Source organism: Egretta garzetta, unplaced genomic scaffold (genome assembly GCF_000687185.1).
Source record: "Egretta garzetta isolate BGI_Z169 unplaced genomic scaffold, ASM68718v1 scaffold88, whole genome shotgun sequence".
In the NCBI taxonomy this organism is placed as follows: Eukaryota; Metazoa; Chordata; class Aves; order Pelecaniformes; family Ardeidae; genus Egretta; species Egretta garzetta.
In genome coordinates, this window is record NW_009260408.1 from 1,331,323 (window position 1) to 1,356,323 (window position 25,001).

At 40.7% G+C, this 25,001-nt stretch overlaps 1 protein-coding gene across 1 annotated transcript in view; it reads right to left on the reverse strand.

Annotated features, from left to right (window-relative positions):
* Positions 1–115: 115 nt before the first annotated feature.
* The window catches only part of TMEFF1 (transmembrane protein with EGF like and two follistatin like domains 1), a 52,835-nt gene continuing 27,949 nt past the window's right edge, over positions 116–25,001 (reverse strand). The window contains exons 6-11 of the mRNA XM_009643507.2: positions 23,578–23,674; positions 10,878–11,026; positions 9,942–10,007; positions 6,133–6,256; positions 1,901–2,059; positions 116–200 (exon numbers count right to left, since the gene is read on the reverse strand). Of these exons, the coding sequence (XP_009641802.1) occupies positions 116–200; positions 1,901–2,059; positions 6,133–6,256; positions 9,942–10,007; positions 10,878–11,026; positions 23,578–23,674 (680 nt within the window). The remainder of the gene's footprint in view (positions 201–1,900; positions 2,060–6,132; positions 6,257–9,941; positions 10,008–10,877; positions 11,027–23,577; positions 23,675–25,001) is intronic.

The following is a 25,001-nucleotide window of genomic DNA, read 5'->3' on the forward strand; positions in this document are numbered from 1 at the left end:
ATTACACTAAAAATGTTCAAAAATAAGGCCTCTGAAATAAATATTTCCATTCTTTAAAAAAAGATATAATAAAAATGTACATCACATGGTCAATGTAGGTATAAAAATCACTAAGTTAAACCATTCTGGATGATGTATCTGAAGTAAAATGGCCTAGGTTTTGCTTCTGCCGACGTCCTCTATTGTTTTTGGGGCATTTTCTGTTAAAAAAAGAGAAAGAGAAAGAAAAAGGAGGGCTGGTTTTATATATGCAGCATAAAATTAAGCCTAGCAGTAACACATTGACTTAATTTTCCGTACTTAACAAGAGCAAGGGCTCTATGAGCTGTGCTGACTGGGGGGATGCTCCTGCTGTTTGGTACCAGCCTGTCACCTGGGGATGTCCGTGGGACCCCAGGTCACCCAGAAGGGAGTTCTGCTTGAACTTGAGACCGAAACCAGCAAGGGGCTACATCCTTCAGCTTTGATCCAGGAAAACACGTACCATGGTGAATAGTTGCATTGGCTTCACTTTATACATATTTCATACTTCAAATCCAGTGGACGGTGAGACTAGATCAGCCAGCCTTCCGAAGTGCTGGCCCTCCAGGTGCCCTGCTGCTCGCAGCAGCCCCTGAGACAGAACCCACCCCGGGCTCCCTGTGGGGTGACTCAGGCCATCCCTTTCCTGGGGATGGACACGCAACTAAGAAAGGATTCACAGCAGCCACCAATTCTGAATGGGACGGGACTTACTCATCCCCTCAGACAGCAGGCAGCGTGCAATGGAGCGGTCCTGCTGGGATGCAGCAGACGGGCTGTCCCCGAGAGGCTGTGAGTTGGGGGTCAGGCGTAGGGAGGCTGAAGGAGGAGGGCTGCTGACCCATGGCCTTCCACGCCGCTGCTTTAGCCAGCAGGGTGTTGAGTAGAAAAGGGATGGCATCAATTGCATGGGCCAAATAACTCTTTTACGTGTGCAGGAGGTGTTAGATATGTGTACTTACACCTGCTACGTTGAACCTTACAAGAGAGATAGGGAAGGAGGCCTATATTGTTCGTTCATAGGGGTGTCACTCTACATCGCTGAGTTTGGGAAGCCATGCACTAATGCAGTTGCAGAAAGTTTTATGGCCCAGTGTAACCGGAGCTGAAAAAGTGAAGGAGGAGTTGAGGAGGAAAAGGCAAAGTGTGGCATGGATGCCCAACTGTAGGACTTAAACACTTCATGCACCTGTAAGGTAACTAAGTCACCCTTAATCTATCCCAGTGCCCTCAATCCTCGTTGGGTTCAAGTCCTTGATGAGCAAACTGAATCTCTTGTCATCAAAAGGAATCCATGGCTCTCATCTCAGTTTTCACACAGGGCAAGAGCCTGAGAGAACCCAGAAACTTGAACTCTGTGCTTGTGCATCTTTACATTTATATTCCCGAGGAGAATGCCTACTAATGGGACTAGCTGCACATCACTCTTCAGAAAGCATATGTGGTGTGAGGGATACTTCTCTCTCTGTGTAGCACCATTTACAGTGGTACTGCAGGGAACAGCATCTTGTCAACCTCTCTGGTTTCAGCGGGCGGGGGGAGGATCATAGCTTCTATAAGACATCAGCGATGCTTGAATAACTCCAGTGAAGGTCTAACACAGTAGCTGACCTTTTGGATGTTCTGCTGAGTATTTGGTCTGGGGATTCAGCGTGGTTACTGGCGGTTTGTGAATTTAAACCATTGTGTGTTTTGTGACATATAAACATGGCAATAGGGTGTTACACAATCCTTCTGCTTCAGCCATTAGATGTTTTTTTATGTGGGTATTTTAGGATATATGTTAAAGCACATAAAATTCTGGGGGTCAAATATTTAAATACAGAAAAAAGTATATCTGTACAATGTGTAATTTTTCACTGTTTTTGTCTTTACCTACCTGGTTATGCACATGACAATTGCAACTATAATGGCAATCTGTACAGCTCCAATTATTGCTGCAATAAGGACATGCGTAAGCTTTTGTCTACTTGGGACAACATAAAGAATACTAAAGTCTGTCTTTTCACAGTGCTGTCCAGTATATCCTGATTCACACCTGAAAAAGAAAAGGAATATTTCATGGAATCTGTAATCTGACAACAGCCCAGTCATTTTGCAGATGAAATAAGGAGCCCAAGGTAACTCCAGCTGTGAAAGAGCTGGCAAGAAGGAGGAGGTGGGCTAACGCTGGGGTTGGAGAGGGGTTTGGATTTCTGTGGCAAGAGAAGAGACAGAGCAGATATGCTCTGCTTTCCTGGATAAGGTTACTAGCAGCCCTCTGAAAACACACCAGTGTGGTGAAGGCCCTCATTTGGCAAAATAAATATGTGGGGTTGTTATTAAATTGAGGCAATATTTAGGAAGAATAAAGCAACTAGGTGAGACAAGCAGACCAGGCTAAATGAAACACAAGCATGCTCATGAAACACAAAGTGAGCATGCTCATCCAGCTGCAATGTCAATATGGGAGAGAAGCCACAAAGAGGAAGGGAAACCTTGAAAAATGGGGGAAAAGGAAGATGCCTTTCCAAGCTGCAGCCTACAGCAGTGTAATCCTGCAGAACCTATGGGACAAGACCAGCATCAAGCCCTCTCCTGCCTCATCACCAAACCAAAACTTGACAGAGGTTGGGTTAGAAAACCCAATGACCCACACCTGTTGAAGTGAGAGTTCATGGAAGAATCCATAAAAATTGGCCAGGGGTGGGGGAGAAATGGCTGGAGACAGAAGAGAGCGGCTGCTCTGAATGGTACCCTGCCTGAGCAAAGCAGCAGTTAGCTCAATGACAAACTCAGCAGAGGCTGCTCCTGATCAGCGACGTGTGTTGCGGGAATGCAAGATGTGGCACTGGTGAAGGTGGCACTGGAAACACGCTCTGGAGGAATTCATGTCACAAGGCAAGAGAGGCTGAAGGACAACAAGGAAAGGGAAGAGCCACCCAAGACACTGAGTATGCAGAATCAAAGGCCACCACTTACAGCCCTGAGCAAGTTCCTCGTACAGCTATCCTTGAAAACCCACTGATGTGAATGCATCATTAAGGACAAAAGAATTGTACAATTGCTGGAGAAGAATTACTCACACGCAGGCAGAGGAACAATCCTTTCGAAAACTGGATCAGATAAGCCCAAATGCAACACAGAATCAGTCTCACCCATCCAAAAGCTTTGTGCTAGAGTATGAATTAGTTCTGTTTGGAGGAGTGAAATAATTACTCCACAGACCTTCCTACAACTGCTAATGCAACTCCTAATCCGCCTTTGCATGCAGGGATAATGGTTGGGGCTTACATGCTCATAATCTTGTGACTCTACTTTCTCCAGCCATGAGCTCCTGTGCAAGGAGCTTTGGTTCAGACATGAAACAAGTTCCAGTAAGAGCAGAGTTGTTAAAGAAAAGCCTCCACATACTGTAAGTAAGCTTGGTAATGACTAGGAAGGGAATCAAGAGAAATGTGTATTAGCACACAAGAAGAAAGAGGATGGGGAACGTGCTGGTAGTCATGCAAAAAGAAACAATAAGAAAGAGGACTCCTTGCTAGTGAAGAGGACTGAATTCTTACTTGCTGCTTTGCTTTTGTTTTCATTAAGGAAGGTAACAGTCAAAGCGTGATCAATGTGAGAATTGCTTTAAAGCTGAGGAGGCAAAAGAAAGCAGAGGAGGCACATGTAATTCAAAGATGTTTTCTCGGAAACACTGAAGTGACAGGAAATTATTTCTGAGAAATATTGAATGTAGATTCAGGAGTATTGAATTCCTGTGAAGAAGAAGTGCTCGTGTTAAGAACTATGCTGGTGGTGGGATGAAGTATTAGGCACTAATTTAAGCTACCTTAAACTAGTAGAACAGATTTTAAAGCATTCTTCTACATTAATGCATAGCAAGATAATATAGCTTTAATGTAATAGCAAGACAAAGAGAGTTCAGCATGAATTTATCAAAATATGCTGATCAATCAATTAATTGAGCTAGTGTAAAGAAGTTTAGGTTTCTTTGCAAAGGGTTGAACTGTGCCTCCTCGATGCAGCCTGCCACAAGGACAGGGCAGAGCTGCACTGCACAAAGGGGGCAGCAGGAGATCAATCAGATCCAAGCCGTGCAAAGGCCGCTAAGCTAAATATGATGCTAATGACTACCACAAAACTTCCCTCCCACCTGCCTGCTGGCAGTCCTGGAGGGTTGCTGTACAACAGGCAGGGAGATTCATTGCCCCCAGTGAAAGTGAAAGTCAGAATTTGCTCTGCGCGAGTATTTTCTGCAGTTTTACAGCTCATCTCATACCGCACATATGCCACTACCAGGAAAGGTGGACCAAATTAAACAATGTATATGCTAGATGTGTATGAGAATGAAAAGCATTTGAAAACAGCAGGCATCATTATATTTTCCTTGCCAGAGAAAGTATGTTTTCTTTGGTAGAAATACATGATTACTACGGCAGATTCCTGCCTGATATAAATCATTTGTTTCCTTAATAACTCTGCTCCCGTAGGAAACACGCATAAATTATGAGACCATCAGTATTTAAATACCCAAGAAAAATCCAAAGGAGATCTGATACTTAGGGTTAAGAATCAAGAGTCAGAAATTTTTGACTGGAACCACATGAGGTCTGTTGTGCTAGGTCCAGTATTAGTAAATGTGATTATAAAATAGAATTTAAAAGGACAATGCATTACATAAATTAATCAAAACATTGTCTTTCAGTAATTATTAGAGTAATAATAAATATTTAAAAGATTGAATAGTAATCAAATTGTAAATGAATAAATGACTACATGATTGGTGCCATCCAGAAAAAAATTCTGAGAAATAAAATAATTTCATTCAGACAGGTATGTTTTCCTCAAAATACCTCTACTTTGAATATTTTGAAGACAAGTCCATCATAAATTGTGTTAAACACCGCTATAGATCAAAAGAATACTGTAATCAAATAGTGCTGCCTTATGGCCATCAAGATGACATTGTTGATGCACCCAGTTTCCCAAAATAAGCAAAGCCATGTTGAGCTCTCTTAGTTCTGGACAAAGAAAAAAGAAGAACAAATAAGTCCTATTGGAAAGGTGAAAATAAACAAGAAAGGGTCTCGGATGGGAAAAGGAATAATATAAGCTTTCAAATGCTTACATTGACAACAATACTGGCTCTGCCTTTTGGGCTTCCTGCTCCCTGGTCAGTTTGGAAACCCTTAAATCTTGGCAGTGGAAAACCCCCTGAATATCCTCAATCAACAAAGATCAAGGGAGAAAGTGTGATAGTATCTAATGGATTTACAGATGAAGTTTCCAAAGCAAAGGAAAGCAAAGAGTTATAGCATTTTCAACCACATTAATCTGAAAGTACAAGCCTGCAAGATAAAAGTTCAAGAGTGAAACCTCCTGATATGGTAGGGTACTCCATGTTATTAAGAAGTGGTCTTTTTCTATAAACAACTCTTAAAATTAATTTTATTTTTTAAAGAAAACAAAGAGGCAGAATTTAGTTGGTGAAATGTGAAGAAAAAAATTACCTGGGAGCTAAGGAAATAAAATGGAACATTCAGATTTCCTGGGAAACATTGAGTGGCTGAGTACTGAGTGTACTGAGATGCTAGATTATACCGTAGACAAGAAATGCGGGCTAAAGAATATTTTGCAATTTTAAACTCTCTAGATGAAGCCTATTATTTTGAAAAAGGGCAATAAATGTTAAAGATAAGATGTTGGTACTCTAGAGAGAGTTTATGGCAGGACAATAAAATGTATAGATAGCGCAAGAACAGACTGAGCCATCATTGGGGAAAGAGCAATCATACAGAGAAGCCACGGAAGGCAAAGGCAGGTTTTTTTTGCAGATTTTTTTCCCTCTAGATAGGATTTAGCAGTTTAAAATAAGGAGACGACAGTGAGGCCACAGTCTCCAGAGAGATTCAGCTTCTGAACTACCTGACGGACAGAGCCTCTCCTCTGAGCACGTCTCTCCAGCATGGCTGGAGCAGCTGGGTGCTGCCCACAGCATAGGGATACAGCTCCGGTGCCGCTGCTTAGGTAACTGCAAACTGCTACATGCTGTAATTATGTCGAGAGAGCATTTTGATTAAGCTTTACAGCAATTTCGAGCACATTTCGGAGGCATGCAGGACTTACCGGCAGGAAGCCTTCTGAGTGGAATAAATGAATTCACATTTTCCATGTATACAGTAGCCATTGAAGCTTTCTGAGCAAGGTATGTGGTTTCCAATGTAAATGTCTTCTCTTTGATCACTGGCGTCTTAAAAAGAGATATACATAAACGATTACACATGGCTGGATGATATTTATAAAAAAAATCTCAACCAAGAATAGCATACTCTTAAAAACTTGCAGTAATTAAAGGAATACAGAATAATAAAGCAAAGGCTTAGGCTGAACTTTCAGAGACACCTACAGAGGTTTGCCAGGATGTATTACACTGAAAAATGATCCTCAGGGACATCTAAATATTCTTCTTATGACAAATTTCTTGAAAGGAGAAAAGTATTCATGACAGAAACAAGCCAATGCAGGAAGATGAGCAGAAATTTTGGCAGTGGCATTGGGGCAAAGAGCTAATAGATAGATACAGAGAGCTCTCCCCCATGTCTAAACAGAGGAAAAAAACCTGAAGGATTAGGAAGAAGCTAAACCACATTTTATGATTACTGGCTAGAAAACAACTTGATAAAGCCCTGACCTGACTGGTACCATCAGTCTTATAGCTGAAATCAAACACACTACAGTAGCAGTCTTCCTCAGAGAAACGTGTTTATGGAAAGGGAACTTTCCATGAGCTTAAAATGTCCATTCCTTTGGGAAGTGTACTGGACCCTGCTGGGTTGGTGTTACCTTTCTTCACAGCACCCTGTATGCTGCTGCGTTTTAGATTTCTGGTTGAAACAATGCTGAGAGCACACCTGTGTTTTGGCTGTTGCTGGAGGGGCCTTGCACAGCACCAAGGCTTTCTCTGCTTCTCACTCCGCTTCCCCCTCAGCGAGGAGGCTGACGGTGGGGAAAAGCATGGGAGGGGGCATAGTCAGGAGAGATGACCCTAACTGACCAAAGGGGTATTCCCTACCATACAACATCATGCTCAGCAATAAAAAAAAGAGGGTTTGGTCTTTCCAAGGTGGCCGGTGCTAAGAGACTGTCTGGGCATCAGTCTGCTGGTGGGACATTTTGAATGATGGCTTTTGCATCGCGCTTTTTTTTTTTCCCCTCTCTTTTTATTCCCTTCAGTTCTTAAACTGCCTTTATCTTGACCAATGAGTTTTTTCTTGTTTGTTCTTCTGATTCTCTCCCTCATCCTGCTGGAGGGACGGCTGGGTTTGAGTGAGCAGCTGGTGGGTGCTCAGTTGCTGGCCAGGTCAGCCCAGCACAGGAAGGCAGTCCCTTCTGCACCAACATATTTCATGCTTCTGTCACATTACTAAAACTATCTAAAGCTGCGTGTATTTTCAACCAGTCTTTCCCCAAAATTGTTCTGTAAAAAAAGCTCTAAATACAGAAGTTGGTATTTCACAATGAACTTCTCTAAAGAGCAGGGATCTGAAGATGTGAGCGTAACTGTGGAATTATGTTCATTTCCATGGCAATAGGCTATAGCGTCACAAATACAAGATTGTAATGAACCACAGGTGCAAAGCAAAAAGGGACTGTGAAGAAGAAATCTCTTATACAATTGCAGATATTTGAAATAACACCAGCAAGAAAGAGAAGGTATTTATACAAGAAAAAAAGGCATGCTGCTGTTTTAGGTTGTCCCTGAACATTTTCTGGACTTTTTTCTAATTTGTTCCAGGACAAAAGAAAAAAAATCTATTAGAGGGTTTAGATATAAGGAAGCCTGTTGATTCAGACAATGCTTCAAAGCTACAGAAGACTTGATACAAGGGAAGAACATTGCCTAATACTGACAATTTGTCCACCGCTGCCCTGATGGAATAGACTATGTCGTGGCATGTCTAAGAGGAGAAAAGTGGTGATGGCTCATCCCAAAACTGTTGCCTCTCTCCTCTTCCAAGCAGTTAATTACTGTCACATCTGGTCCCAATCAAAGGCTAGTAACAAGCTACATACAATTATATTAGTCTGTTCAGATAGCTGCACCATGTCTGGTTTTAATTTATGTACTAATAGAGAATGGGAGCCCCAGTGAAAGAAGCATCCCCTGAAAGGCGGTCAGGTAGCCACGGCCACCCAAGCCAGAAGCAAAACTTGTATTAAGCAAAGAGATGTTGTCAAATGCAGGAGGTGACTACTAGTGTAAAACAGATATTTACCTACCTATTGACAGGAATCCATTTTTAACTGAGAGGCCTGCTAGACTGCTTCAGAACTTCAAAGTTAAAGTTTTAACAAGTGTAGGAGCCTTGAAAGAGTGACTGGATATAAGAGTTCAGATACTTCACCAGAAGGAAGAGGCATGCACAAAACCTGAAACCCTGATGCCCATCTTGGCACAATAAAACAAGCAAGCCAGCTGAAAGCCAGGAAGAGAGACCTTCCTGATGTTCTTTAGGTAGACACTTGCACTGCAGGAGAATGAGACTGTCATGGTTCTAGAGACTGGATGCTATTACACGTTCAGAGACCAGGGTTTTACAAGAATAACTCACAGGAATTTAAAGCAAAAGCAAACAGACAGACGTGTGGACTGTTCTTTTATCCTGGAAGAAAAAGTCAGTCAATGTAGTTAATTTCAGTAGTTCATTTCTCACTATCTAAAAAGACCTGACTACTGCATAAAAAAATTTCAAACCCATTTTTTTGCACAAGGCATACTCCCTCTGTGCACATCATTTGCTGAACTTGAGACTGCACATACTATACACAATAATAATAATTATATACAATGTTTTTTTCACTAACTAGATCTCAAGGGCAATTTATATGCAATGAATAAGAGGCTGTAACTTCTTCTGAATAGGAACCAAAAGTGGTGTTTCATTACATCACATAATAAGATGTATATTCCACTCGGTGCCTTTTATGCCTTCATAATGTAAGTGAAAATTGACACTAAATCATTCTAACTGGTACATTATATGGAGTGAAAATAAGAGAATTTGTGAAAAAAGGGAAAATATATGGAGCTTTTTGGCACTGAATGGCTTTTCAAGAAGAACACAAGGAATGTCGAAAGCCATGGTGGGATGGCTTTTCTCTGGGAGGCCATGGGAGTGCTAAACAAGTATGACAGAAACAACTAAAGAGCAGAGCTAACAGAGAAGATAACAGTGCTGTTATTTGTGAGAGAAGAGGAGGAAAGATTAACACCTATACAGACCTGCTCTTTGCCAATAACTTGAGAAAGACAGAGATGCTTTGTCATGAAGAGAAACACTTTGAGCAAGATCCATGAAATGCAGAAGGATATTTGTTCTGAGAAGGTACCTAACACACACAGGCTACTGCCATGGCAAACAACTGAGCAGGAAGTGAAACTCCGCCTTATTTCATTTATAGTAAGGTTCATATAGCTAAGGTAAGGTTCATATAGATAAAACATCTTCAACCAATGTGATTCAGCTTATTAGTTTACTGAAAATATTTTAAAACAACCTAACACAGAATCTGCCTTTTTTTTTTCCAGAAGTTATCAGAAAAGGTCACGGGTGGGCTTGTGTCATTTCATCAGGAATGTCACAGTTTGCTCTTTTGCAGTAAAGGCATTTTCACAGCAGCTGGGGGGAGTCTAATCCTGTTATCGCTGTGTAGGGTGGGGAGCAGCTGGGCATCAACAGAGGAGGCAAAACTCACAAGTCAGGCACATCTCCTTCTTGCCAGCCTCCCAACGTCAGTGCTGTAAGAAAGAAGCTGTTTGCAGGTCTGTCTCGCTTACAGAAACCAGCGCTGTAAGGCAGACGAGAAGGGACCTGGGTGCTCTTATTTTCTCATCTTGTGAAACCCAACCAAACAGCACAAAGTCAGCACGGTACCTTTCACCTCTGGCCGATACTGCATGCCATCGTCTTTCTTTCCAACTGCGTTTGTGTCATCTGTTTCTAGGTGATAAATACATGCATGGACAGCTATTAGGAAAGGTTTATTTCCAAATGACTACATGAGAAGCCAGAATAATATTCAAAGAAGCGTTTTGATTGCAGTAAAACTGGACACTTTCCCACATTGTTGCTCCCATACAACCAGGCTGGTAGTAACAGCCCCAGTAACCCCAGCGTCCAGACCAACACGTGGTACACCTCAAGCTGTAGGTTTTGAACTAAAAAAATCTTCTGTGCTATGGGCCTAAGTTATTTTGGTGACAGTCTGTGTTTCGGTTTTGGAACTGTCCAAGTTACAGATCTAGGGGTAACTGGCAAAGACATGGTGGAAAGCTGTTATTCGCATGAGAAGGTCCTAACTGCAGGAACCCAAAACTGAAGAGTCATCCACGTGATTAACTACAAGACAGTAGACAGAGGGTTTCAGTGAACCATTCCAACACTGGAAAACTAAACAGACAAATATTTGTGCAGTCGGGGCCCAACTTGACTCATTTTGGAAGTACATTGTACAGCCCACAGCAGCAAGAGGAGAAGTTCTCTCCCCCTCCCCCCCTGCCCCAGTATTCTTTTTGCACTCCTACTTCTTACCACGCCCTCATGTAAGACCCCTTGGACTATTGCTTAGATTCTCCTAGGAGCTTTTGCCGTCTCTCCAGGTAACAGCAGCCAAAGGAGGGTAATGTAAACACAGCATGTATGTATGTGGTGTAAACAAACCTCTCTGTGGGGAACTCTAAAATACAGGTGGGGAGTTCACTGATGTGTCACTGGAGCAGTGACTTCTGATGAAAAATGGGAAAGGGCAAGCTCTACAAAGCCCACTTATATCAGAACTTACATTTACCAGAAAAACAAAATTAAGCCTACCTGAGCAGTGTCCAAGATGCCTGATGTCGATCTGCTCTTGCCTCAGACATGATGCTTCTCTAACAAAGCACGGATTGTTATAGGAACTTCCATCAGAAGCACACACAGGATTAAAACTGTATCCACTGCAGTCTATATTACATACACACCTGTTAATTGAAACATACAGCAAACCAAAATTGACATCCAGCAAACAAAAATTAAGCCATTTTGAGTTCTGAGTAAACACTAGCTCACACACAAATACCAGGAGAGAAGAGCGTGTCGCATGAGGATGGTGAAGAATTCGTTGACGTCTCAGGCTTTCGAGCAGAATGTACAAAATTATGAATAGGGGTTTCAGTGTGCTTTTTAATAATGTATTGATGTTTCTTATAGTTTTACTATGATATCAATCTCATTGGTTAACACCTGAAAATTGATTAGCACATTGCTAGGAAGATTTATTACGTTAATATATCAGTTCGTGGTGTCTGTTCTCAACAGTGAACAAAACCAGACGAATATTGCACTTTTTGGGGGTTGTGAGGATCCCTGAGAGGGAAACAAAAAGAAAAGGACTCCCATGTCTTTTAAGCAGTAAAAGGATTTTTTCCATCTCAGAGGCTGTACAGAATCAATACGCTGGGCTAACTGCGTCATTTCAGCAAGACATTCATTCATACCTTTGAAAGTTAACAGTGGGTTTATTATGCTGTATTTAGAACAGGATTATGCAATCATAATTATTTCCTATTGCATCAATTCAACGTTTTGGTTGTTTTAGACACAGCATTTTCCATATAATTTGCAACTAGGGGTTGTAAAAGGAAATTGGGAAAAATGAGGACCTAGCATGTAGCTGGTTCCTAACCACCCAAATGTAGGACAGCCAAAGACTTAGATAGGGCTATGACTTACCTGATTCGGGTTAGATAGTTTTGTTGCCCCAACAAAAAAATCCTGAAATTTTACATGTGCGAATGGCACAGGAAAACTTTCCAACTTTCCAAGCTGCACCCCCCTTGTTTATTTTAATTAATAGTCTACTTTTTAATTGAACCTCTATTTTTGAATGAAAGTTTCTGTGTGTGTTTCACAGTGCTCTGTGAGCTCCTCTCCACCTCTGGACTCAGAAAAGTAAGGAGTGTGGCTGCAGAATGGGGGACGCGGTGGGCACCCAGCCCAGCTCTCCGTCAAGCTCCTCCTGATGCCGTGAGAGCAGGAAGGTGCTCTCTGGGGGGTGGCAGCGGGCACACGGTCCTCTCCTTGCCCGAAAGCTCTACACTGGGTGCATATGGTCTGACTGCTAGGAGCTGCTGCTGGCTTCATCTTGCTTCACTCTTGTAAGACACCAGGGTGGGAAAAAACCCAAGCTACCAACTTGCCAAGGTTTTTTATGTTCTTTCCAGCTGTTCCAGTTACAATTTAATGATTAAATAAATGTATGTGTGCCTCAAGTCAGTAACAAATTCCGCAGCAGAACCTAAATCCATGCTGCAGAAATGCTGAAGATGGCCAGCGTACCTTGTCCTATCCCTCTCTTTCCATGAGCACCTTTTGTTATGCAAGTTTGAAGATGCTAATTTTTCCCAGTAATATTTCAGGCCCATGAACTTCAGATTGTTGCTAGACAAAAGAACATCTCTAGCACAAACTGGTTTTTAATTGCACCTACTGACAGTGAAAAACTACCCCAGTAATGAGTCTCTACACATCTTAGGGATCTGTCTCAAAGTACTCAGGAAGCCACTAAATATCAACGTGACGAACATACGATAATTTTTCTTACTAGAAATAGTAATGATTGTAAACCTCAGACCCAGGAAAGGAAGTACTGTTTTGTTTACATGCTCCCACATGATTTTAAGCATAATGAGGGGTTTATTAAGATTTACTATATGCAAATAAAAGGCTCACGGCTCAGCAGTTGTGCACATTTATTGACACAAATGAGAGGAGCACTAGCCCTCATTTGTACAACACTGGCCATGTGCTCATGGATGCCTTTGCTCAGCCTTAGCTCTCAGGGATCACCGCTGCCAGCATCTGCCCATCCTTGACACGTTTGAGCACATTCATACGTGTTTCCAGACCAATTTCATCTGCATTTCTATGGCCAAACAGCTCTAATTCTGTCTGCAGTCACCATCCATGGTCTGTAGAATCATAACTACTGTTGAGTTTTGTCATTCCTGGTGACAAATAAGGTGACTTCTGAAAATAATATTTTCTTCCTCATGGTGACATTGCAGGCTAGAGTTGAAACTGCTTGGAAACTGCTTATATTTTCAGGCTTTATTGTGTTCAGATTTAATATCTAATGTTAAATGCTTACTTTCATAGCATTGCCAAATGCTTGGTTTGGGGGTAGTTGTGGATTCCTGACCCTGTTTTTCTGATAAACACTCTCAGTCTTAGCTCTAACCATCTCTTCAAGAGGTTGAGAGCTTGTGACATGTCCATAAGGGCTGGGGCAGCATGAAGCAGCTGAAGCCTGCTGACCAGCTGCAATGGTCTGGATACTCACTTTAAAGATGTATTAAAACACCATCCTGCGTTTGTTGAGACAACATCGCAACTTTGATTCTAGCTTTAAATATTTTTAACACTGATTTTTAGGTAACATTTTCATTTTATTCCTTACAGAAAAGAACAGAAGCAAGATATATTTTCATCTCTAATTACCAGTAGAAATAAAAATGTGTGCTGTAAGCATGTGCTTTCTGGTGTGAGCAGGTAGGCACACACCAAAATTACAGTGTACCAAAATGGCTGGTTTGCAATAAAAAGAATTAAAAAAAAAAATAATAGAATTGTACCTATCACACAACAGCATTTGTAACAATAGAAAACTACTCAGATATAGAAACTTAATTTCTTATGTGAGAAATTAACTATCTAGAACCTCTTAAACACTGCTGTTTTGACCCCTCAATATATTTTCACAAATGCTAAAGGCTGGTCTGAGTTTGGATGGCTGACACAATCCGAGGAGATGATAGCATATGATGAGGTCAGTCATAAATAACTGCAGAACAACATCTTGTATTTAACTTCCTAGTGTGGAAAAACTGAGGTTCAGACCTAGGTCTGAGTTGCTTCCATGCTGCAAGCAGACCAGGAAGGTGAATGTGGGACAACCACAGCCGAGGGGAGCAGCCAGCCCGCAGAGCATCGCCAGTGACACCCCTGGCATCGCACGTGGGTGGACGGCGCAGAAGCTTGAGCCCTGTCCCACAGGCAAATGCCGCTCTGACAGGTATGTTTATTCCTTGGGAGTGACCACACAAGGGAATTAGGAAGGATCTTGCAAAAGAAAACCCCAAATCATGCAAATTTTCACAAAGAGAAAAGGAATTATTTTGAAAGCTTGCAGAACAAAAATGTCAGGGTATTTTTAAACATCACAGTATCTTTCTCCTTGTTCTCAATTTTTTATTTCTGCTTTTTGGAGTAACTTTCAGGAACAATTACCTGAAGTCCAGCAGTAGTGCAAGCATAAACCAGTGTGTGAAGTTGATCCTGAGCTGACAAAAGTGAGGATAAGCACAGCAAAATCTGCATCAAAAATAAAAAAAAAAACCTACAATAAAAGCCTTTGCTGTTTCCTCAGTTGTTTTTTCAATGTGCCAGCCTTCCCTCAGGCTTGCCACAGCCATGCCACGTTGGGTAAATCAATCATCATATCCCAATGCTAGTCAAGACTATGGCAAAATCTTAGCCCTGCTACTGATACTGGGTGTTTTGCCTGGACCTGAGTGAGGACTCCACAGCTTGAGCCCCACCGCTGCTCTGCTGTTGGCTTTTGTATGTTTGTTTGACAACGTGACCCAGCTTGGTGCCCCAGGAAAATAAAGCAACACTACCAATGGGCGCCTTCAGCTTGGTGTGCGGCTGATCAGCACAACCTTCAGAATAAGAGACTTAACTTTTTCAAGAGTTAACCTTAGTTACTTAAGGAAAAGTTCCTTAGCAGAATTGTGTACTAAGGATGTCTTGAAAGCACTTGATGCTTCATACCAGAAGGAAATGACTGAGTGCCTCACATTTTTGTTGTAACAGCTTGTTGTAAAAGTCACGCTGGGATAAAGGGAGTCAGAGCACTACCAGAGTTTTTTTCACGATAACCTTCCTATTGGTTTTAACCAAAAGGATTGAAACAGGTAGCTAATTCTCCAGGTTCATGTCTTGCTGGAGAGGGTTGCTGCTCCATGTCCTCCATGGATCTTTTCTCTCGCTTAGCCCTGGAAAATCAATGGGACGTATTCAGGTGTTTTTCTGACGTACTAGGGCATACAGAAAAAACCCTCAACTTTGTCACCCATCATCAGAGAGCTGACATCCTAAGAAAAAAGGCACCAGCTTGCTGTGACAGCATGCTTTCCAAAGTTTCATGCCTATCGTTCACGAACACCATTAGTTAAACAGAAAAGCATTTGAATTTCAGGAAAGTACAAAGTGCTATAATGAAACCAAACAAAATTTTTTGGTGGTTTTAACAAATAAGAAATGAGAATGTACAACTCACTTATTAGGGGCTACTAAGTGTAACAAAGAAAACGTGTTTAGTAAAATGATGTGACACGTTTGAAACGAGCTCAGGTTGTGAGAGCACTTGCTGCTATCAGTAAATTAATTAGATCCCCAGAGATCAGAACACATTTCAAGGCTCCTTTTTGTTTTCAGACTTCAAGGTGTACATGGTTTGTTGGAAGTCCTAAGTGCTTAAGAACCACGGTAGATTCAAAGAAAGGAGGAAAAAAGGGAAAGGAAAAGCATTACAGATTTGCGGAGTGGGCTCGACTGTGGAGAGAGGCCAGCATTTCCAACCAGCAGACCAGGCTGCCGCATTTGTGCCCATCTGGGATTTGCTCACAAATGTGTTTTTCTGGCCTGGCCTCACAGGGAGTGCTGCTTGCTACCCCTCCCCAGCAGCCAAAAGCAACACCAAGCTTTCTCAGCTACTCAGCCTTTTATTGGCACATCTGTTTACAAACGTAAAATGGAAACACTGGAATAAAACAAAGTGTGTGAAATGCACGCAGATGGGTAAGTGTATGCTTGATGGAATAAATTTAGGTGAATTGAAATAGAGGGGGTGTTGCAATTGCAGTTAAAAAGATAACCATGTCAAATGAAGGATTACCTTCCATTTGATGTTCTTCCCTTGTGTGCAATTCTTCTGAACTAAGAAAATCTGGATTTCAAAGTGATTTCTCTACCTATTCGACTAGAGCTGCATCTTTATTAGGTTTTTTGGTGTCTTTTTTAAAAACACCTTTGTAGCACTGGGGAGATAAGGGCAAGAGAAGTAGATTTCAATTCTACAAGCTTCTCAGTGTCCTGCTTGAACTGCCTCTTAGCTTTTACTTCTGCCCAGCAATGCAGAACACCCTTTAAATACCATAAGGTTCAGCTACTTTCCAGCTGTCCCTTCGCTCCTTTTTTTTTACTTTCATGGCATGGCTCTCTCTGACCACTGTAGAAATTTAGTCGCTAACAGCAGTCAGCTTTTAGCAGCGCACGTGGCGAACTGATGCTTGTTCTCACAAGAGTGACCTAACCCTCCCTCCACCCTCGAAATCTTCAAAGACTTGGCACACACTGCCGCAAAGATCATAAAAAATATACATTAAAAAAAAACAGGCCTGGATTATTATCCATCTAGGATCTATTAAATTTCTTAATAGTCAGTATAATGAAGAGGCAATTATATTATTCCTTTCATATCAGGATTTCCTGTAGCCCAATTTTACATAATTCAGTAATCTCACAACACAACCATAAATCCTTTCTTTAGGTTGATTTCTTCTATTGTGTGTGTTTGTGTGTTTTGTTTTACACACAGATATTTGGATTAAGATACCCTTCCTTATGAATACCTACATACGATATCACAGGCTAAAAAGGTTGGCTATGGTAAATGAGTGAAAAAGTGGTGAAAAGAGGCAAGTATAAACCAGCATGTCATACTTCAAACAGAGCAAATCTTCCCCTGGAAGACAAGTTAGCTAGACAAGGCAGAGACTGGGACTTTAAGATGTACATATTGGTATTTCTAAGTGTTAATACTTACAATTCTGAATTTCTGGATTGGCCACATTTACATTATGTAAATTATAGGTCAGTTAAATCTATAAGTTGCTGAGACACGTTTTCTTTCCAAAGTAAATCTTGTAAAATGTTAATCTTGAAAGGTCTACTTTGGGATCAGTTGTCAATCTTTCTTGAAAATCTACATTATGAGTCAAAACAGCTCTTTGACAGCATTGTACACTTATTAAAAAAAAGACTGAATGTGCTCAGAATCTCATTTCCATATTTGATCTGTTAAAAAACAAAATATAGGTAAAACTGAGAACATGACATATTTGAACTTCTACAGTGAGGCTATTTTTAAGTTAATGATTTCCCTATTGAGGACCCAAAAAAAAAAAAAAGAGAAGAAGAAAAATTATATTTTAAACTAAAACTAATGAAATTTATTTCAGACGTTTAGGGACTGAAGGAAAGGAAGTTTGTTACTGAGCATAAGGTGGAGGGCAAGATGACCACTCAAGTGTGGCCTCAACAAGATGGAGGAACCTCCTGAAGTCTGAAGATGAAGGGAAAGCCACAGGACAGACTGGGGTTGGACTACCAGGGAAGCAGCCCTGCAGAAAAGGACCTGAGGGTCCAGGGGAGCAGCAGGCAGGGGGGCTGCATCACAGGAGAGTCCCATCTGGAGCACTCTGACCAGTTTGGGGAACCCCCAGTAATAGCAAATACTTTGAGAAGCTGGAGAGAGTCCAGTGGCAAGCCACTGTGATGGCTAGAGGGCCAGAGCCTGTGCTGTGTAAGGCTGGGACACTGGGCTTGTTCAGGCTGGAGAAGAGGAGGCTGAGGAGGTGACCGATTGCTGTCACCAACTACCTAAGAGGGGTTATCAAGAAGAGAGAGGGAGGTTCTTCTCAGACACAGACAGAGGAGGGGCAAAAGAGAAGAGCTGCAAGTTGCAGCAAGAGAAATTCTCATTGAAAACAAGGAAATTATTCCTCAAAGTGAGCGCAGCTCAGCCCTTGAACAGATGCCCGGATGTCAATTCTCCCTTCATGGAGATGGTCAAAGCTCTCCTGGAGGAGCCCTTGAGCCACCTGAATCTGGTGCAGGGAAGGAGCCTGGACCAGACGACCCCCTAGAGAACTCTTCCAACCTAAATTATTCTACAGTTCACAATTTCATTCTGGATATTATTTTCCTGAAGTTACAACATACTTTAAAACGCCTTTTAAAGGAACATTACTTCTGACACTTACTAGATGTCAGCACGGTGTTTTATTCTGGTATCTAGCAGTGCTTTGGCATGCAAGAAGAGACACACCACATAAAACAGCACAAGAGCAGAGGATATAACTCCTCATAAGCAATACTACTTTCTGTGTTGGAAAGATACTTCACATTTGAACAAAAAATGTGAGATGAAACACCTATTCTTCAATTGATTAAGCATATTTTAAATGTTAATATTAAAATAGTACATACATATATATAATTTATATTTACCATAATATATAGTCTTTATATTTAATATAAAAAGTATTAAAATGTTCTGCCTTACTCTGAGCATGAATTTTGGTATGTGTAAGAAGAAACTTGTGGAAAAATGACCAGATAATAGTAAGAAGCGTTAAAAATATATATGGAAATCAGGACATTTTGAAAATTGAACTCTTATGAAGAAATATATATATTTAAGAGCTTGCCTTTCTAATCAAAATATCAAAAAACCCAAGTCCACAAGTAAATTTATATTATCAGTTTCTTTGCCAGTACTGCAGGTGGCTATTGCAAAAAAAGAAAAAAAGAAAAACCAGAGAAGTTACGCAGCTCTCAAAAGACTGTAAATAATAATTTCAGTTTCAATCATATGCAGTAAACTCAGGCATCATGTTGTTTAGAAGCTTTACTAAAATTACACTGAATGTTATTTATCTGAGTTTTAAAAAAATTCACTTGGAGTTCTTAATAGCCACAATAGTATTACAAATATTTATATATGCTGCTTTCATTGAAGAAAGAGTTGATTTAAGAGCTACATTGATGAAAATGATTTTACAACCACATCTGTTTTCATTTGTTTTGCATTCATACTGTATTAAGTGTTTCAATATTATCGGTATACCATCTCCTGATTGCGTACTGATGGGATGATCTGCTTATCTCTAATCACACGAACAAGTGTGCGCTAAGAAAAAACTGCAGTCTGGTTACCCCAGAGCATATCAACAGCAAACCTCATGTGTTTGGGTTGGTGCCCTACAGGATTTGCCCCAGCAGCTCTAGGTGGCCCCAGGCTGTGTGCTGCCACCTCCACTTCTCAACCTGACTTCACTTCCAATTCAAAATTCCAGCAGAACACACACCACCCTCATACTCCTACATCTTTAGGCTTCTGGCCAGTTTCCCACATAAAAGTTTAAATTGACCAATCTCTTATGTCCTTTTTCACTCCCCTGCTACCCGTTTTGCACCATTATGTATGATAAGTTGCCTTTTCAACACAGAGGAGAAAGGTTCTGACCAGCAACGCATTTTGATGGGCAGGGTAGAAAGGGAGGATACTGACCGACTGGTCACAGGCAGCAGCTTTTCCCATGACATATACAACCTATATTTCAGTTTTGTCACTAAAGAGGAAAAAAAATCACAGACAATGCATGTGAAACCTGTTGTCTGCATCCTGTTACCACAGACCTACAGAAAACCACCATACGGACAATATGGCATAGTATGCCTTTATGCAACTTCAGATGAGTGCATTCCAAAAGCGATTTTCTATACTCCTAAAAAGCCTGCCCATAAACTAACCACTCTTTAAAAAACTTATCAAGTTGTATGAGAAAAGAAATAAAATATGGAGAAATATATTTCTGTGATGTTTCGTCAACCTCATTCCTTTTTGCATTTATATAAAGAAATAATGTACTGATTTGCATACAGTCAAACATTAATTTTCTAAGTATGGCACGCTGTTTATGACAACCTTCTCTTCAGACTTTATTTCTTTGTCTCAATCTGTCCACTTAAAATCAACAGCAAAAATTTTTGCAGAGGCAGTGGAAATTATAAAGCTGTTTATATTTTTGCATTCAATTTACTATGCATTGTAACCTCTTCTGGTTGAGATTGATAATGTTTCTGAGAAATCAAACAAAATGAAGATACAAATCTAAAACTGTGCAAAGCCTGAACTCTTCAGACTATGTGTGATCTTCTATAATAAAAGCATATGTAGCAACTTGGATCAGAGACAGCCATAATGCTCTAGTGCCAAGCATGAAAACTAAAAATTCGTAACTTTTTCAAAGGGGAAAATGCAACTTAAGAGCATCAAAAAATTAAAGTCACTTGTAACACGGAGTGCATCTCAGCTCTGTACAACAGAATTTGTTGACATTTTCTTCTAAAAAGCACCAAAATTTGGTAGCTACACAGAATAAATTAGGCTTGAAGGGATGTGTAGAGGTTATCTAGTCCAACCCGCTGCTCAAAGCTGGCCCAGGGCTGTGTCTGATCAAGGCCAGACCATCCCCACAGATGGAAACCCCACAGCCTCACCAGACACCTCATTCCAGTCTCTGACCACTCTCATGGGGGAAACATTTTCCATGATGTCAAATCAGAATTTCCCATGCTCCAACTCACGCCTGCTGCCTCTCATGCTATCACTGTGTACCTCCGAGAAGAAAGGCCTTGCTTAGACATCAGCACATTCAACTCTAAAAATCAGGCAATGCCAAGTGGTTGGTCTTGCTCCTGCTTCTTTGTTGCATGAATCATCCTACAGTTTTCACTGAAACTACCAGGTGCCATCATTTTTTGCATAGGACTCCTACATCTTTCCAGGCCCAAAAGACGAACCACAGTCAATATAGAATAAAAATGTCTTCAGCAACTGGGGGAAAATCTGCCTCTTCTGCACTCCAGGCTGTTGTGGCTGGCCTGTTGGCAGGTCCTGAGATTTCTCGTTAATGCCTGCTCATTTACCTCAAATGACTCAACACTCTGTTGCATGGATGTCTCCCCTTCCACCAATTCACTGTCTGTCCGCAGGCTAATAATTTTATATGCACTTAGTTTCTCTATTCATAAAACGGGAGTATGGTTATTGTTTCAATTCTCAAGAGCACTCGGAGCAGAAGGAGCTGATGTTTGTAAGGTCTCAGATTGCACAGCTTAGAAAAGAGGATGAAAAAATGTGTAATTGTATATTTACCATAATTATTAGCATGTCATGAATTTGGCTCTAAATTTTCTATTGAACATTAGGAGACAGTTCAACTAACTCATTCAGTTACTATCATGAAGCAAAATGCTCTTAAAATGCTTTCCATAACCATGCAGATCACTTTATTAAGTGTTTTAACATCACGAGGGCTATCCAGGCCAAAGAAGCCAATTTGTACAGAAATAAATGTACTTTTTGTTTGTGGTTCAGTAGACAATACCCCACTATCCAAAAAAGTTACAGCAGCCATTCTTATGTCTTAAAAAGGAAAGCCAAGGTGTAATATTTTTATGAAATTAGGGTGCTTGCATGATTTGCTAGAAATAGGGGTGATAGTGGTTGTAAAGTGGTACAAAATTAAATTCAATAATAACATGAACCTAGCAGTGTTTATACAAGTCTGATGAAATGTGCTTGTGCTGCCAATAATTTTATATATGATGTTCTAGTTTTATGAGGTTAAAAAGTGTGTTGAAACCTAACAGGAAAAGGAGTCAAAATAAGATGTAAAAAGCATTTTTAAGGGGTACTCTACTAGAGTTTCCCAAACAGAAGTTTTCAATCCCATCTTTCTTCTGCTGGGTAAATAGTAATTTTGATTTTAGGAAAAAAAGAAGCCAACTCCTAAATTCTACTTAAGGAAGTCTGTGACTTTTTGTGTGACTTGTCAAAATTAACCTTGTGAAGGCAATCTATGTTAACAGAGCCCGCTATAATCTAAGTCTAAACAGACAGTGACTATCACTAAAACCTATTCAAGGTAATGGGCAAAAAATGAAGTTATTTAGGTTGGAAAACTGAGAAACTTGAAAAAATTACAGATCTGACAGGTTGTGACCAACCCTCATGGGAATATTTTGTAACTTTTGAGTATTTTCTAGATAAACACTTTTGTTTCTGCATATTTTTTTACATGAGGACTAATTAAAATAATCTTAGATGCAAAAGAGCACTCTCCTCCTGTTGTCAAGATGAAGGAGTGTGGCTTCATTTTATTTGAGTGAGATGTAAGGAATAAATCTTCCACTCTCCTCAACTTTACCCTAATTCTTCTAGCAAGATTGTACTGAAGTGGAATGCGTCAGGATTTATTTTCCAAAGCAAAGAGCACATCACAGTGCATATAACAAACAAATCTATACCCATCTTGCCAGTCATAAATGAAACAGACCAAGGCAATGTTGCACAAAATTATTAGTATTATAAAAAAACAGCTACAGCTCATTTGTCTCTTCACAAAAAAGCAAGCCTACTTTGGTAGCATGACATCTTATGAAATGTGAAGTATCATGCTAGCATTCATGTGTGCTATTACCATTTTGGTTTCCCTTGTACACTATGATTTAATCTTGAATACACCTCTTGAATATTAGTGCTAAGCTGCTTTACTGCCTGAGATGTCTTCATGCTGATACCCCATAATAAAATTGCATGCAATTAAGACATATTTCAACACGAAATGGATTCCAGCTGGAAGACAGGAGAAGGGAGAGCGATGCTTCCCCTGATTAGCAATGTTCAGGCTCCGTTATTCTGAGATGCTGTTCCCTCCATGTACAGAAAACATACCATTGGGGTGCCTCTCAACCACCTTCACGTGCTGCCTCTGCAGCTGTAACCTCAGTACCCACCCATCAGCCCAGACTCTAGTTAAGCTTCATCCATGCTGGTGGCCACTGCCAGGGCCACGGCTGTGGGAAAACAAAGCCGTGTTCTTTTACCCCCCCAAAAAACTTAACGCCTCACAGGGCTGTCTAAAGGACCTTTTTCCTCCATGATGTCTCTGCCCCTTCGGACAGCCACACAGAGCCTGGACAGCCAGAGTGTGCTCTAACCATCAAGCACCTGGAGTAGGGAAATTTGGCGCACCTGCTTCTGCATTATGGATTGCCTTTAAAATCTCCTTGTTTCTTGATCATTCGTTTGGAGCTCTGACATGCAACTGATATTTTTCATCAGTTTTCCCCTGGGTGCATCTGAGAGGTCAAGTGGCACAGTCAGTTTGGACGAAGTGACTGGCTCAGGTCACCAATTCAACTTAATGTTTAGGTCCAAGCTTTGCAGTGGTGGAAACAACTGCCTGTAATACTTCATGAACAAGCAGAACATAGAGAAAAAAAAATCCAAGAGATGAATTATCAGCATTTATTTTGCATTCCTGTTCAGTTTGGCGTTTTTTTGTTGCCAGGATAAAACAAATGAAGGCCCTTTGTTTGAAAAATATTTTACAAAGATTCTCCGATATACCTCTGTTGTTTCCCCCTTTTACCTTGCAACTGCAGATGGTTTGTTCTTTACAGACATATATCAAACACATTATTATTGGACAGCATTAAAGCTTCAATTAGCAAAACCAAACATAGTCAAGCAGATGATCATGTACTACTTCTTTTTTTTAACATTTTTTCCTCTTTTGTTCAGTGATATTGTTAAGGAAAACTTATTACTTACCCAACGTTTTCTGCATCTTCATCACACTCAGCCCTGTATTTGCAAACACCACATTTTGAGTGTTTTCTCTGAACTTCTGTCCCAGATCCTTCATACTCTAAAAGAAAATGAGGTATTGTTAACAAGAAGCATGGCTTTTGTAATAAACTCTCATTTTGCTTTCATAATAAACTCTCATTTTGCTTACATAAATCCATTTGCCTTCAGGTATATTGTTGACATGAACCTATCATAGACTGATGCTATTAACCTTAATAGTGCTTCCTTTTTCAAAATCAGGCATTTGGAGGTTGGTAGAAATGTACCAGCGACAAGAAAGCATCCCTGAATACACTAAGGCTTCATTGATTGACTCTTTCTTTATTCTTATTTCAGTGATTTCTATTTATTTTCACCCTAGCAGACACACAACTGGCACTGACACATGTCCCAGTCACATTTAATCTTAATTGGTACTGATAATGTGTAAACCCTGTGCCTTTTAATGTCCTTGAATATTAAGCAGTGGGGGTTTGAATGCTACTTTCTTTGACAATCCTTAATTCCTGATATCCTTATGCAAGGTTACTGCCTGCATTTTGTTCACTTTCTCTTTCTGATGATGGGATTAGACTGTGCTCATATCTCATGTATGCTGTACTATATTTTCCAGATTACTCTGATTAGTTGTATAAGACAACAAGAAAAAAGTTATCTTAACAAGAAACTGGTAGAAATGCTACGTCCCCCTCCAAAATAAAATTAATATCTTAAATATTCTGATCCTAAAAACGTCTGCACCAATCTTACTGTTGACATGGATATCAAAACTCTTCACTGAGTAAAAGAGAAATATAATTATACCCTTATTGTTTCACTACCATTAATCACTCCTATTTTCTGTTCTAACAAAGCCATAAAGGAGAGAGAGAGACATTTGAAAAGCAGGAAAACAATCACAGAAATCTACAGATGGAGTTGAGAATCATTTAACATACCACAGTATCTTGGTGGTGTGAGGCTGTGGTGGTTCATCTCCCCCGCCCCCGCTTCTTTTCTCTTTTTGACCACTTCACAACCTCAGGAATTCCTGCCAGAAATTGGCCTTGGTGTAGTGAGTTGGTCAGTTGGGTGCCCCTTAATTGTACCAGAAACTCCTACATGGCTGAGGTGGGAGAGGCACTGCACATGCTAGAAACAGTGGTTGACTGGTCTAAGTGGGGGACAGAACAAGAGCAATCAGTTATCCCCTGACAGCCTTGAACCATGCCTCACCTGGGCTGCAACCCAAGCGGAGCTGTACCATTGGCACAACCCAAATGGAGCCGTACCACTGTTACAACCCAAGGGAAGTGGTGCCGTGGTTACTGGAGTTTCAGTAATCTCCAGCTGGATTGTGGTCAGGATGACAGGTACAAATGACTAAATGACATCTCATGACCCTG